General features: G+C 36.5%; 1 protein-coding gene across 2 annotated transcripts in view; it reads right to left on the bottom strand.

The window, feature by feature from the left end:
* Positions 1-2,817: 2,817 nt before the first annotated feature.
* LOC106168016 (uncharacterized) overlaps positions 2,818-13,351 on the bottom strand; it is a 53,952-nt gene continuing 43,418 nt past the window's right edge. Inside the window, exons 1-3 of one of the 2 annotated variants that reach the window (XM_087012181.1) lie at positions 9,329-9,437; positions 7,451-8,039; positions 2,818-5,843 (exon numbers count right to left, since the gene is read on the bottom strand). In XM_087012181.1, coding sequence (XP_086868307.1) covers positions 3,091-5,843; positions 7,451-8,039 — 3,342 coding nt within the window. In that variant the 5' untranslated portion in view covers positions 9,329-9,437 and the 3' untranslated portion in view covers positions 2,818-3,090. Of the gene's footprint in view, positions 5,844-7,450; positions 8,040-9,328; positions 9,438-13,351 lie in introns of those variants that run through there. The other variant, XM_087012180.1, reaches the window with a different exon arrangement.

Raw genomic sequence — 13,351 nt, 5'->3', positions numbered from 1 at the left:
TAGTGAAGTCGAATGTTACAATAGATTGAGTAAATTCATGACTAGAATAAATATCATATTTTTTAAGATAATGAATTTTAATAGAAACGGACAGCTATTTGAATTCACACATACGTGAATGTATTGAGCATTTGGGGAAATTATCAGCTAGACACCCCGTAAACCCTATATTGTACTTTCCACACTTTTCCTAGCTTTCTTTCCAAACGCGTTTTAAATAAAACAAACTTTTTATTCCGATTCATTTACTTAGAAGATCAGCTGTCGTAAATGTTTATCCTTAAATGATAATTTCTTTCAAGTCAGATATCCTATTAAAGATGACTATTAAGCATATCATTTGTCAAATTATCGTCTTTAACCTGTCAAGTACAATCATAGCCTTTGTTTCAAATATAATATGTTAAAATGGCTTAGATTGTTCAAAACAGATTTCCACGTGTCTTTTATGTAAAATAGTCATCTAGGCAACCACACCTGGCAACATGGACAGAGATGGAGATGACACATTTCCTCGTGCGCCATCTCCCTCCCGACCAACCTTAATATTCCTGGCGTACCAATACTACACAGAGTGGAGGGGGGGGGGGGGCTGTGATCATCAACAAAGTCAGCTTTGCCAAAAACTATCACCCTGACAGAGAAGGCACAGAGGTGGATGTTGAACGCATGGAAAGTTTATTTCAACAGCTACATTACCTGGTATCAAGCATGAAGACATAACTGCTAATTTAAATGTTCACTTACATGTAGTCTGCCGCATATTTTAACCCTCAAAATAGAGTCGGTATAATGCCAGGTTTAAACTATGTGGAGGTACATGTAACATATTAACTCTTTCTGTCATTTAATATATGATAAGGATGAAATCATTTGATTATCTTTTCTTTGATTATGTAAAAAAAATCGCATATATATATATTGCTGTTCAGTTAAAGTTGCCATGTTACGTGTCGTCCAATCTATTAAACTGTCAATATCTAAAAGTGTACCTGTCCAGGCAAGTGTACCGCTAGGTCTGGGAAAGGCTTAAGTGGAATGCCCTTGTAGGAAACCATAAACGCTAGGCAGCATTATACACGACTGTTTATTGGAAACACATAGCAAATGTTCAACATTAAGAATAATAAAACTAAGGGATAAATCACATAGCAAGTGTTCAACCTTAAAAATAATAATAACACAAAGGGATAAATTACATAGCAAGTGTTCAACCTTAAAAATGATAATAACACAAAGGGATAATCACACAGCAAGTGTTCAACCATAAAAATAATAATTACACGATTAAATGAATCATGAAGCAAATTTTCAACCTTAATAATAATTTACTTAACACTAAGGGAGAAATCCTGAATTCAGGATAACAGCAGGAAGGAGACCCATATTGACATCACTGGAGTGAATATACTGTTTCTACAGTGCTCCGGAACACGGGTGAGTTAATTGTTTTGTTGAGTTATGTGCAGAGTTGAGGGGAGGGGGGCATTTTGTCTTGAAGGGAGAAGGAAAGTCTCACTGGCCTCTAATCTGTATCTGCCTGTGACATGACCTTTTAAAATATTAAAGACCAGTAATTCAAAAAAAAAAAAAAAAAAAAAAAAATTAACAAATTCGGAGCCTGTACACTTAATATATATATATATATATATATATAATACTGCATAAAATGAGTCTAATACATCATGTGATTATGTTTTGGAAATTAGAAATTTGCTATTTGTTAAACACAAGTATGTTTCTTTAATTACTGACCTGCAATTAAATTGTCCTTATGATCTGCTTACACACAAAAACTAAGCTACTACTACGTTAATATTTTATCACTTTACAACCCTCCCACCAACAAAATAAAACGTTTCCTCAAGATGTTTTAGTTAAACACATTTGTAATTAAGTGAAGACAATCTCCACCACATGAGGATGAATGTGAGGTTGCAGTTTTGACCAATTTTGTCAATTTCTGAGAAGTCACAGCTAAGTTAGGAAAAACGGAACGCCTCTATATAAACCCGAAAGTCCTGACTAACCCTGGGGAGATATCACATGTTATAGATATGTGGATGCAGTGCACGTATGAAGGGGAAGGTATCTGCAAGTCTTGGGATATATACGTGACAAAAAGGAAACAACGCAAGTCTTTGCTTTTACCATTGTCATTGGCACAGTGGTATTAGTTGGGTGGACATAAATTGTTATTTCCAGACAGAACCCATGGTGATTGGTGCAAATCTGACTGGCCAGTGATACAGAGATGAAGACCTAAGAGCGCATTCTCAACGAAGTAAGCCAGGCTTTACAAAGCCGGTGACCTAAAAATGGCGGATGTACATGAAAGAAAAACCGCCTAATCTCATAATAGTCTCTCCGCCTCCCCACACGTCGTCCCTGCGGGGTACAGTAATTAAATCGCGTCTCCGTTCGCCATGCGGAAGCTACCCGAGAAATATTAAGTGCGCATGCTCATCAGTTAAACTCGTGGTAAAGAAAGCATGGCGGCTGAAGGCGATCGAAGGAAAAAAGCTCTTCTGTTCTATTATCTTTGAAAACAGAGACGAAAAAGGAATAATTTGGCCCGTAGAGCAGCAATGAATCGACTATCTACGGAGATAATATCACCAGAGATATTCACGGAAATATTAATGTTCGGAGCCGAGATTTAATTAATGTACCCCGCCGGGACGACGTGTGGGGAGGCGTGTGAGAGGCGGAGAGACTATTAAAAGATTAGGCGGTTTTTCTTTCATGTACGTCCGCCATTTTTAGGTCACCGGCTTTGTAAAGCCTGGCTTAATTCGTTGAGAATGCGCTCTAAGGAAAACCTCAAGATTTAGTCCCAATTTGTGTTCAGATAAGATGCCTGAAAATCTTACAATCATACAATTAGTGTTTGGCGTGCCGACAAGGTTCAAAATGGGGGAGAGGGATAACAGGTACAAACCAATTGAAAATTGACTCAAACATGGCAAACATTGATTAGAATTATCTTTCATCTGTTACTTCATCCATAATGTCATGGTGCATATGACAGTAGCGATACAAATTATTGCCACCATACACTTGGAAACAATGGGTGGACCTCCCATATTTCTAAAATTTGTAATAGAACTTAAAATCCCAACCAATAAAACTTAAGAATCGAACAGCCTGACCATATTTGCCCTTGACAATCAATTCAGTGGCAATGTATTTACTCATATTCATGGTTACTTGTTTAATACACATCTTTTTTGTATCACATAGCAAACTATCAAGACATCTGGTTTTGAAATGCATGGAACCAAATTGCTCTTCAAACACTTTACGAGATTTCTTTAAATATGTAAGTGCCTCTGCGTGCCTACCCATGCAACATAGTGCAACGCCAGTGCCTTGGTATGCCTCAGCAGTATCAGGGTGTTTCTCACCAAGGATTTCCTTCCTAAGTTTAAGAGATTTTTCACAATATGTAAGTGCCTCTGCGTACCTACCCATGCCACATAGTGCAACGCCAGTGCTTTGGTATACCACAGCAGTATCAAGGTGTTTTTCACCAAGGATTTCTTTCGTAAGTTTAAGAGATTTTTCACAATATGTAAGGGCCTCTGCGTACCTACCCATCTTAGATAGTACACTGCCAATATCATTGTATGTCTTAGCAGTATCAGGGTGTTTTTCACCAAGGATTTCCTTCCTAAGTTTAAGAGATTTTTCACAATATGCTAGTGCCTCTTCGTACCTACCCATGCCACATAGTGCAACGCCAGTGCTTTGGTATGCCGCAGCAGTATCAGGGTGTTTCTCACCAAGGGTTTCTTTCGTAAGTTTAAGAGATTTTTCACAATATGTAAGTGCCTCTGCGTACCTACCCATGCCACAAAGTGTTTTGTCAATATTCATGTATGTCTTAGCAATATCAGGGTGTTTCTCACCAATTATTTCTTTCTGGGTTAAAAGCGATTTCTCATAATATGGAAGTGCCTCTGCGTACCTACCCATCTGAGATAGTACATTGCCAATATTATTGTATGTCCCTGCAGTATCAGGGTGTTTCTCACCAAGTACTTCTTTCCTGATTTCAAGAGATTTCTCATGATATGTTAGCGCCTCTGCGTACTTACCCATGACACGTAGTGTATTGCCAATATCCTGGTATGTCACAGCAGTATAAGGGTGTTTCTCACTAAGGGTTTCTTTCTGGATTTCTAGAGATCTCGTATGATATTTAAGCGCCTCTGCGTACCTACCCATGTGATATAGTGCATTGCCAATGTTCTGGTATGTCACAGTAGTATCAGGGTGTTTCTCACCAAAGATTTCTTTCATAATTCCAAGAGATTTCTCATCACATGTAAGTGCCTCTGCGTACCTACCCATTTTACAAAGTACATTGCCAATATTATGGTATGCCAGCGCAGTATAAGGGTGTTTCTCACGATGGATTTCTTTCATGATTTCAAGAGATTTCTCAAAATTTGTAAGTGCTTCTGCATACTTACCCATTCGAAATAATACAGTGCCAATGTCATGGTACGTTTTAGCAGTATCGGGGTGTTTCTCGCCAAGTATTTCTTTTGTAACTTCAAGAGATTTCTCATAATATGGTAATGCCTCTGCATACAAGAGAAGGTTTTGAAATACACATGCTATTAAAAACAGATTTTTTGATTTTAAAATTATTTCTTTATCGTGAAGTTTTTTGTTGCCAAGTTGATCAGATAGCAAACAAGCTATAGCCTTCAGGTGTGGTAGTATTTTTCGGGCTTTTTCATATGTTTCCTTGGACGAAAGGGTATCAAATTCGGATACCAGAAGAGGTGTTTGCTTCATGTAATGTTTACAGTACGCTTCTTGTATGTGTTCTATTTCGTTTTGATGATTCTGTGCTTGAAACGCTGCATACGCTCTCAATAAGGGGTGAAGATCATAAAAACTAAGATTTGAACTAAGAAGGGATTTGTTGCAAAGACTGTCAAGTATAGATTCACATTCATCCTCAGCTATTTCTAACATCTCTGAAACTTCTTCCAAGGAAAATGAAACAGGAAATATGTACAAAGCCCGAAACACTTTCTGTTCTTCAGCATTAAGTGTTTCATAAGACATATCCAGGCATGCTATCATTTCTTGACTAGCTGGAATGTTTGCTACCTTAATGCTTTCAAAAACATTTTTGTTTTTTACTCTATCCAATAATTGTTGTGCAGTTTTTTTCTTGAGTTGAACTGCTAATAATTTAAGTGCAAGGGGGTTCCCCCCATATTTCTCGGCTGTTTCACCTAAAAGTAATAACTCACTCTCAGTGGGCCTAGTGGGTTTTCCTTCCCAAAGGATATCAATAGAGGGTGCCTTATGAAGGGGAGGTACCTCTACAACAGCCATCTTATGTGATACAAGACTGAATGCTTCACGACTGGTACACAACAAAGTGACATGCTTTGTTGAATTCAAAATGGTTTGCACCAACTTATGAAATTCTTGCAAATTGGACGTTATTACCTCATCATTGTTATCAAAAATAATAACAGTACCTGAAGACAAACTAGACAAAGTTTGTATGAACATATTTTGAAAGTCACTGTATAAATCTTTCAGGGATCGTGTTGGGTGGTAGTGCTGGACTAGAGATAACTTCACAGATTCAAGGTTGGTGACTTGTCTCAAATCAATGAACAACACATTTTGCTCGCGATGCCCGACCTCGATAGCCACCGAGGTCTTCCCAATGCCCCCCATCCCAGTTAGAAGAACAAGCCTGGTTTCACCTGCAATGTGCTGCTGTATTTGTTGAACCAAGTCTTCACGGCCTTTAAGGTCAGCAAATTTTCCTGGTAGCTGTACTGAGAGGAGCTGACACGGGGCAACTGAAAATAAAATATTAAAATATGATAATAAACAGGATTATAACTTTTTGCAATAATGACCTTGGTAGCCTATCATCTACTTAGATTTTTTAATGATTTATGTAATATTACATAATCAAACGGTTTAAATAAACGTTTATTCAAAAGCCAAATCATATTGTACTTATACCACACATTATCAGTGTCATTATTTCAAAATAATTGGTTCACAGATAATATCAAGATTTATTTCAATATCAAGGTATATATTGCTCGATCCTGACTGTATTCAAATATATGTATGCCTGATTGAGTTAACTTGTCAATGCATATACTAATAATGGAAGCATTGCATAATATACTCCCTTACCAAAAAGTGTCACCCCTACCTCATTTTTGTACATGACTACAAGAGTACCCGCAGATTGAATTGCACTATTAAATAACGACCATCGTGTAAATTGGGGGTGTGAGTAGTAGAACATTAACCTACCTAGCGTGACCACAACAGCAACTAGATTTCATGAATTAGTGGGATACTTTCTTTACCAAGCGGGCGACACAGGAGGGAGGTACCAGAAGGAACTACATGTACCAGAAGTTTTGGTTGTTCCATGAGAGCCATTTGGTGGATAAGGCAACATCATAACCAAACAGACACATGGGCAAGATTACCTGGGTAAAGCCGCCAGAAAGCCCGGGCTACACTGCGCTTGCAACCTTTTGGTAATTTTCGCGAGGCTATAAATCGTCTCCTACAGAGGAGTGCCGTTTCCCCATTTTCGAGAAATTATATATGTCTGTCGTATCGCAGAAGTGACAGTTAAACATTCTATATCGGTTAATTTCGCAATACTACGTGGGTTTTCTGATATAAATTACCTAAACAACACCTCCCTAAAGCATTTTGTAAAACATTCACACTAGGCACGAAGTAGTATTTTTGGGCGAAGGGGTGAAATTTCCCTTGGGACCACATGTAACACTATAAATACAAACTCACTAAAGGCAAAATAAACGTTATACATTCCAAGCAATTTACCTTTTAATACATGCAATCATCAAAACATTTCCAATATAATTTCTCAAAACGACACCAGAAAGCAAATTAAAAAAAAATGAAATCAACCAATCTAGATCAATCCCCCGTTGAGAATTTGTGGGATATCCTACGAAATGAAAAGCTGATGGATAAAATATCTTTACAACGTATGAGGAACGCCATCAAACGTTATTATTCTACATGTATTTAATCCCATGCACAGACGCGTCAGGTGCGTCCTACAACCCAGAGGAAACTGCAAAATATTAAACACGATGCGTTTTTTTAACTACATGTATGGCTGGCTTATTTATTTGTTGTACAGGTAGTAAAGTGTTGTGGTAAATCATTTTTAGAAGTTTAATAAATAACACTGGTTGATAACATGATTTCTGTAGCGCTTTACCCATTTTACTAGGGGTGACGTTTTGGTAGGGGAGTATAGTTAGCCTGAATGCCTTACCGTAGACCAGTAGGTACAAGCGCATTCAACACTAATTAAAATGTTGTACAGTTCAACTCCGTAAAATACGTTTCTTAAAATTAAGAACAACATTTTTTTTTTGCAAATGCTGTTTTAACATACCTTTAGCCTCCAGTGGCACAATAAGAAGCTTGTCGTAGTCATCGCTGGTATATATTGGTGACAGTGACAGCAGGATGTGCTTGAGATCATTAAACTCTGCCTGAAATGCTGTGTTTGTGATGCCAAGACGATGTCCATGCGAGAGCTGATTGCGGTAGGTCTTCACTCTACCAATGTTGGCCTCTATGGAGGTGTCGGTAACTGGTGGATTTTCCCATTTAGCATGAGGGTTCAGATTGGTGATGTTTCTTAGTAAAACAGCTGCAAGTGTAATATCTAAGTCCTGCGTTGTCACAGTTGTTGAAGGGGCGCCAGAGGGGTACAGGAGTTTCATTTGACTCGAGTTCATTACATTTCTCTTTTTCAACAGAAGCACAGAATGTTTGACTTGTTGATTGTCAAGTACATCAAACAGTTTGTCAGTTTTACTGGGATCAAACAGTCCTGGATAAGCTGCTTGTAGCTGAGTCCTGAGAACATCTCTAAGCACGTCAGTTGCACGTTCTAAGAGCAGCCGCATGCGGAAATAATTTTCTTTTTCATTTCTTGGGATTTCAGAGAGCATTCCCACTGCCGTTGCCATGGTCATCTACCGATCCAAATAAAAAAAAAGCAAATGATATGTTTGTTATTCTAGTTGTTTACTCAATTTATACATTAACGGTAAACAATAAAGAAAAAAGATTGAGCTTTTTATGTACCAAAGACGTCGTTTCAAAATGCATCTCAATGTATACTATCTTATACATCAGGTTATGAAATGGTCGTTGGACCTACATGTAGGAAAGAATTGATTTTCATTAAAATGGTTAAAAATAAAGGGTGTGTGACTGAGGTTAAATGGAAGTTAAATACCATGGAGGAAGCATTTCCAATTTTTCATAGAACAGGCCCAGTTCCCTTTGCATTAAAATGCAGTAGAAAGCGAACTAAGCAGACTGCAGTAATAAGGAATCACTTATCTTACAGTATGGACAGTGCATTCACTGGGAATGCAAGAAAAACGAGGGCATCGGGTAAATTGCAAATACTATATACCAACTTGCAGTGACAAAACCTGACTTTCAACCATTTAACCACATGAAGTGAACCATAAAATCCAAATTGAAGTAGCAAATATCAGATTTGCCTACCCTAGCCAATAGTTTCAGTGTAAACAATAACGGGACCAACATCCATTTTGTGACCGCTACCCCCAATATGCAGTCATCACATGGGAACTTCATTCCTAGGACTACCATTTCTGTCTCACCGGCTAAATTTTAACCTCTACTAATTATAAGGGACCCACACTTCCTTTACTAGTCATTAACTTTTACTGCACTCATTATGAAGATTTCCGGGTGTCCATTTTTTGTACTATGATTTTCTATTTTAACCAGGATGCTAGTTATATTTTGCACAGTCATGTAATCTAGGAACAAAATTAGCGACAAGATACATACCAGAACGCTTCATTTTTACTGCATACGTGTAATACACAGGTGAATATCATATCATTTAAACTGAATACGGATGATATATGTAACTGCTCTTTCACTGGCTTGAGGTTATTTTTCTTCTTTTCATTTTGTCCTGTACACTCCATGTATTTCTAGAAGAGGGTCATCATCCACCCATCGCCTTCCACAGTGTACCTTCTACGGGATTAATGGTTGGTATCCGCTAGGTATTCACAAATATACTATGATATCTATCTATATTAGGATCAGCCCTGCTAGGGCATACCTGTGGATATCTAGGGGAAAGCAATATGTGGCCCTAGTTAAGGGTTACATGATCTTCTTAAACGTTTGGGCAGCGCACGGTGCTAAAAGAATCACGCATGTAATTTAGTTGATGAACAAATTAATGTTTAGCCGCCCTTGATGAACTTACCGAAAGGTCTCCTTGTACAATCTGTCGTTACAGCTTCGATATCTAAAACCTCAGGTAACTTGGTGTTACAACTTAACTGCGCAATTTATCGAAACAGCTCCGGAAAAAACGCTAAGTTAAAAATAACCACATCAGACGTGAGTCTCGCGATAAAATCATACATTGAACTATTTCATTGTATCGCACAAAACACAAAGGAGTTCGTATGCTTTGTGCTAAGCGGAGCGCGTAATGCAAACAGCCTTTAAATAGAAAACAAGTTTGTATAAAGACCCAGTTCGTAGAAAGGGTCGTGGTTCTCTATATTTCCTTTTCTATTCATTTACTGGTAGCTACCATTGAGTACTGGTATATTAAAATGTTTGTTCTGACTCTTTTCCACGCGGGACTTTAGAAAACAACACAAATACATACCAGCAGTGGTGAAATCATAAAGCACACTCTCACGTCATAAAAGTTCAATGTACTCGTACATTTTTTTGTTTGCTAACTTTCTTACACATGCTGTTTTAATATGAGAGTATTTAGTATAGACACTCCCCTTGTGCCTTATAGCTAGTTAAATAGTTATGGGGCTTTGTTATGTTGTCACTGATGCCCCACTTTTTTCGGTTGTCAGTCATATCGAATTTGCACTGATTCGAACTCTTGTCTTCTCTCCCGTTCCAATAAATGATTTGGTGAATATGTCCTTTGTCATCTTGCCATTATTACAAGTCCAATGTACACCGAATTAGAAAATTTGAAAAATTACATATTTCATGTGTTTCTTGTAAATTTAAAAGAAATTGTGTTGTGATGTACGCACACATTCTTATCCTCTCTTTGTTCAAAGTGGCACGTGTCAAGCTCATTGTCACCTTATTTCTGTTACACACATTTACTCAACACCTTTATTTTATGACAGAATGACAAAAAATATATTTTTTTTTCAAATAAAAATGATCCCCGCAAAACTGGCTACCCTAAGTTAATTAAGAAGTTTGCAGTATATTGAATATCGTTTATCCGTCTTTATTTATGAACATTTTTCATCACATATCAAAGTTATTAAATGATATTTTAGATTTTCATCTGTTGTTTTAAAATTTTCAATTTTACGATAGGCTTTGCAGGGTCTAGAAAAATTGAAATAAGAATTTCAGTCGCACTACAACACCAAATCACGGAACGGAAAGACGGATCGCCGAACAAAAATTTATAAGAACACTAGACACCATGAATAATGGACTCAATAAGGACAATAGTTTCTTAAATGAGTATTGTTTTTTCTTTGTTAGGGAATTTTGACTTTATTTACGTTTAGCACACTTTTGGGACATCGCATGTCTTTTACACATCACCGACAACACGTATCTTAGGAGTTTTTTTTTTCACTCTTTGTTCATAATCCCCGAAGAAGGCCCAGGGACCGAAACATCGCATTCTATTTTACAACTGTTAAGTAGATCTTCAAAGATGCATCAATATATTCTACAATCGATGAGAGTCGCAATGATGTAATAATGGCAGTAGATCACAGAAACTTAACTGTAATGAACCCTAGTCTTAATTATCATAAGTCAATGGTCCAACAAAACTGACAAAATGGCGCTCGCCAGCTGCAGGAAGCAATCAGTACAAGATCGATACTCAAGAACTTCAGGACTGTGATAGCTAAAACTGGCAGATCTGTTTTCACAAATCAAAGTAGCAGACGACGGGAAGATAGCTGCCATCACGTGTACTACTGTGGAAGGAAACTGGCCATTCATAACAATGACGAGGAGACTGAGAAAGAACAATAGTGAATGGTTTCATCCTGAACGTCTTAGATATAGGTGTGTTTTTATGGTAAACATGACTTTTTGTGATATACCTCTTCCTACTCACATGTCACTGACGGAATAACTTGAATTAGGATGACTATGCCAATTTCGGTAACATTGAACTCAAATCAATTTGTTTAAAATTAAAAACGTGAAAATGACACAATAAAGTAGTTGTTTAATTTAAATTACGACCAAAATTTGGATAGCTAATTTAGACGATTTTTATTCTATTGATTCCTTTTTATTTTATACTTATCCACAGTATGTGATTTCAGGAGAAAGGAAACATATCTCACTGCAGCTACGTGTTATCGGCTCTACGGGGCTAACTTTGGTGGACTGTTTCAAATGCAATTTATTCAGCTTTAGAAATAATTATCAAATAGCAATGGCCATCTCGCATTAAAACTGAATTTAGACCCCTTAGTGATAAAGATATGTTAACTTTATTTATTTTGATTATTCGACTTCTCATTTAGTTGACATGATCCATCAATATCAAGACATTGTGTTGACTTAGGTGATACACATAATGTACAAATGATATTACAAATTTTAATTTAAAACTTTAAAATTTAAAGTTAAAACTTGCTAGAACACCACAGTAATGATGGAGATATTAAATAACACGTGTTCACAGCTAAGATTTTGATTAATTATTTAATGAATGGAGCGATCATAGGATACAGCTTAACTGCTACAGAAAATCAAAATCAGCTATGCAGATATCGTGTCTACTTGTGATAAAGACTAAGTTTGTACAAATATTATAATTCAGTAATTTGTACTAGTGATATTGTAAAAAATGGCATTATTTGTCTCTTTACCTGGATATGACAACTTGGATTTAGAAATTTTGGTGATTGAAAATCAATAATCAGATCAAAAGACAAGGCGTTTCCTATGTTGGTTTATAGAGTAATTTGCCGTTTTTCATAGATTGTAAATATACAATATCATGTATAAATGTAATATACTTGACAAGGAATTATCATAAAAAGAGAAATAGTGACAGTACACAGGTACATATCTAAAACAAATATAATGAATGGTATTCTCACATGTATACTGTCACAATAGGTAGAAATAAATGAACATGCATTTAATCATCTAGATTTGTCTGGCGTAAGGGAGACCGGGGCTAGTTAGACCCCGGGGTAATTAAGTTGGCCCCCTATGACAAAGTAACTATGGGGTAAAATAATTGATCACATTTTGTAAAGTGACCGCATCCAATAGTGCTAAGAAAGCGTCGGCAGTGAGCCCAAATGAAATGATTTAGCATCTTAAAGTAACTTCATTAAAGAGACTTAATGGAGGAGGGGGGGGGGGACTTACCCCGGGGTCTAATATGAAAAGACAAATTGGCGAAAGAGGGTAACTTGTCTGATAGTATACATATCCATTGCATTCACTCAGGAAACTTCTTAGTTTCTCCATCTTTTACGTAGAAGCCTGACCAGAAGTACAAGAAAAACAACTTTCTACATGTGTCTATAGTTAACATAATGTGTTGATCTTTGCAAGCGAACTTTTGGTATAAGAAGTGTGTGTACTATCACAACATTTGAATGACTTTATGATTCATTCTTCCTTATTGTTACTTCAATGATTTCAGACACTGATCTAGGTATCATTATTATTGAGAGTGTGTGAGATGCACGGAATTAACATAACATTTGTAAGTTTTGATAAATATTATGGTTTTTTTAAAAATCACTATGCACTATGATATATAATAATGAACATTTTATTGTGTGTTAACCATGATCATTATTATTAGTTATAGATATTTAACCAAATGTTTATTGTTATATATTTATCCACTTAGTATTTAAAGGGATAATAACTCTTCGTTTTGGCCAAAAAATGAATTTTCCTGGAGTAAACAACAATTTTCCCATACTTACCAATGGTTTATGAATCCATTTTTACATTCAAAGTTAGTCCCTGTTTTTTTCTAAAAAGTTTGTTTTTTTTTGTTAAAATCTCTTTAGAGGTTATAACAGAGTATAGCCATCAATGGAGGTCACGTGGTCTGAAGACAAGCTCAGATATAAAAATAATATCTATAACTGCTGTTTTTGTCGTAAACAGAATATATTATATTTCTATGAGTTATTCACAATGTTTTTATTGTGAAATATAGACCTCATGCGAAGAGTTTTTATCCCTTTAATTTTTATTGTAATGACGAAGACATGAAACTGAT

The sequence above is a fragment of the Lingula anatina genome, chromosome 4 (genome assembly GCF_051362555.1).
Source record: "Lingula anatina isolate TDL-2025a chromosome 4, LinAna3.0, whole genome shotgun sequence".
NCBI classification, from domain to species: domain Eukaryota; kingdom Metazoa; phylum Brachiopoda; class Lingulata; order Lingulida; family Lingulidae; genus Lingula; species Lingula anatina.
The sequence above is the reverse complement of the archived record's forward strand: the minus strand, read 5'-3'. Positions and strand labels throughout refer to the sequence as shown.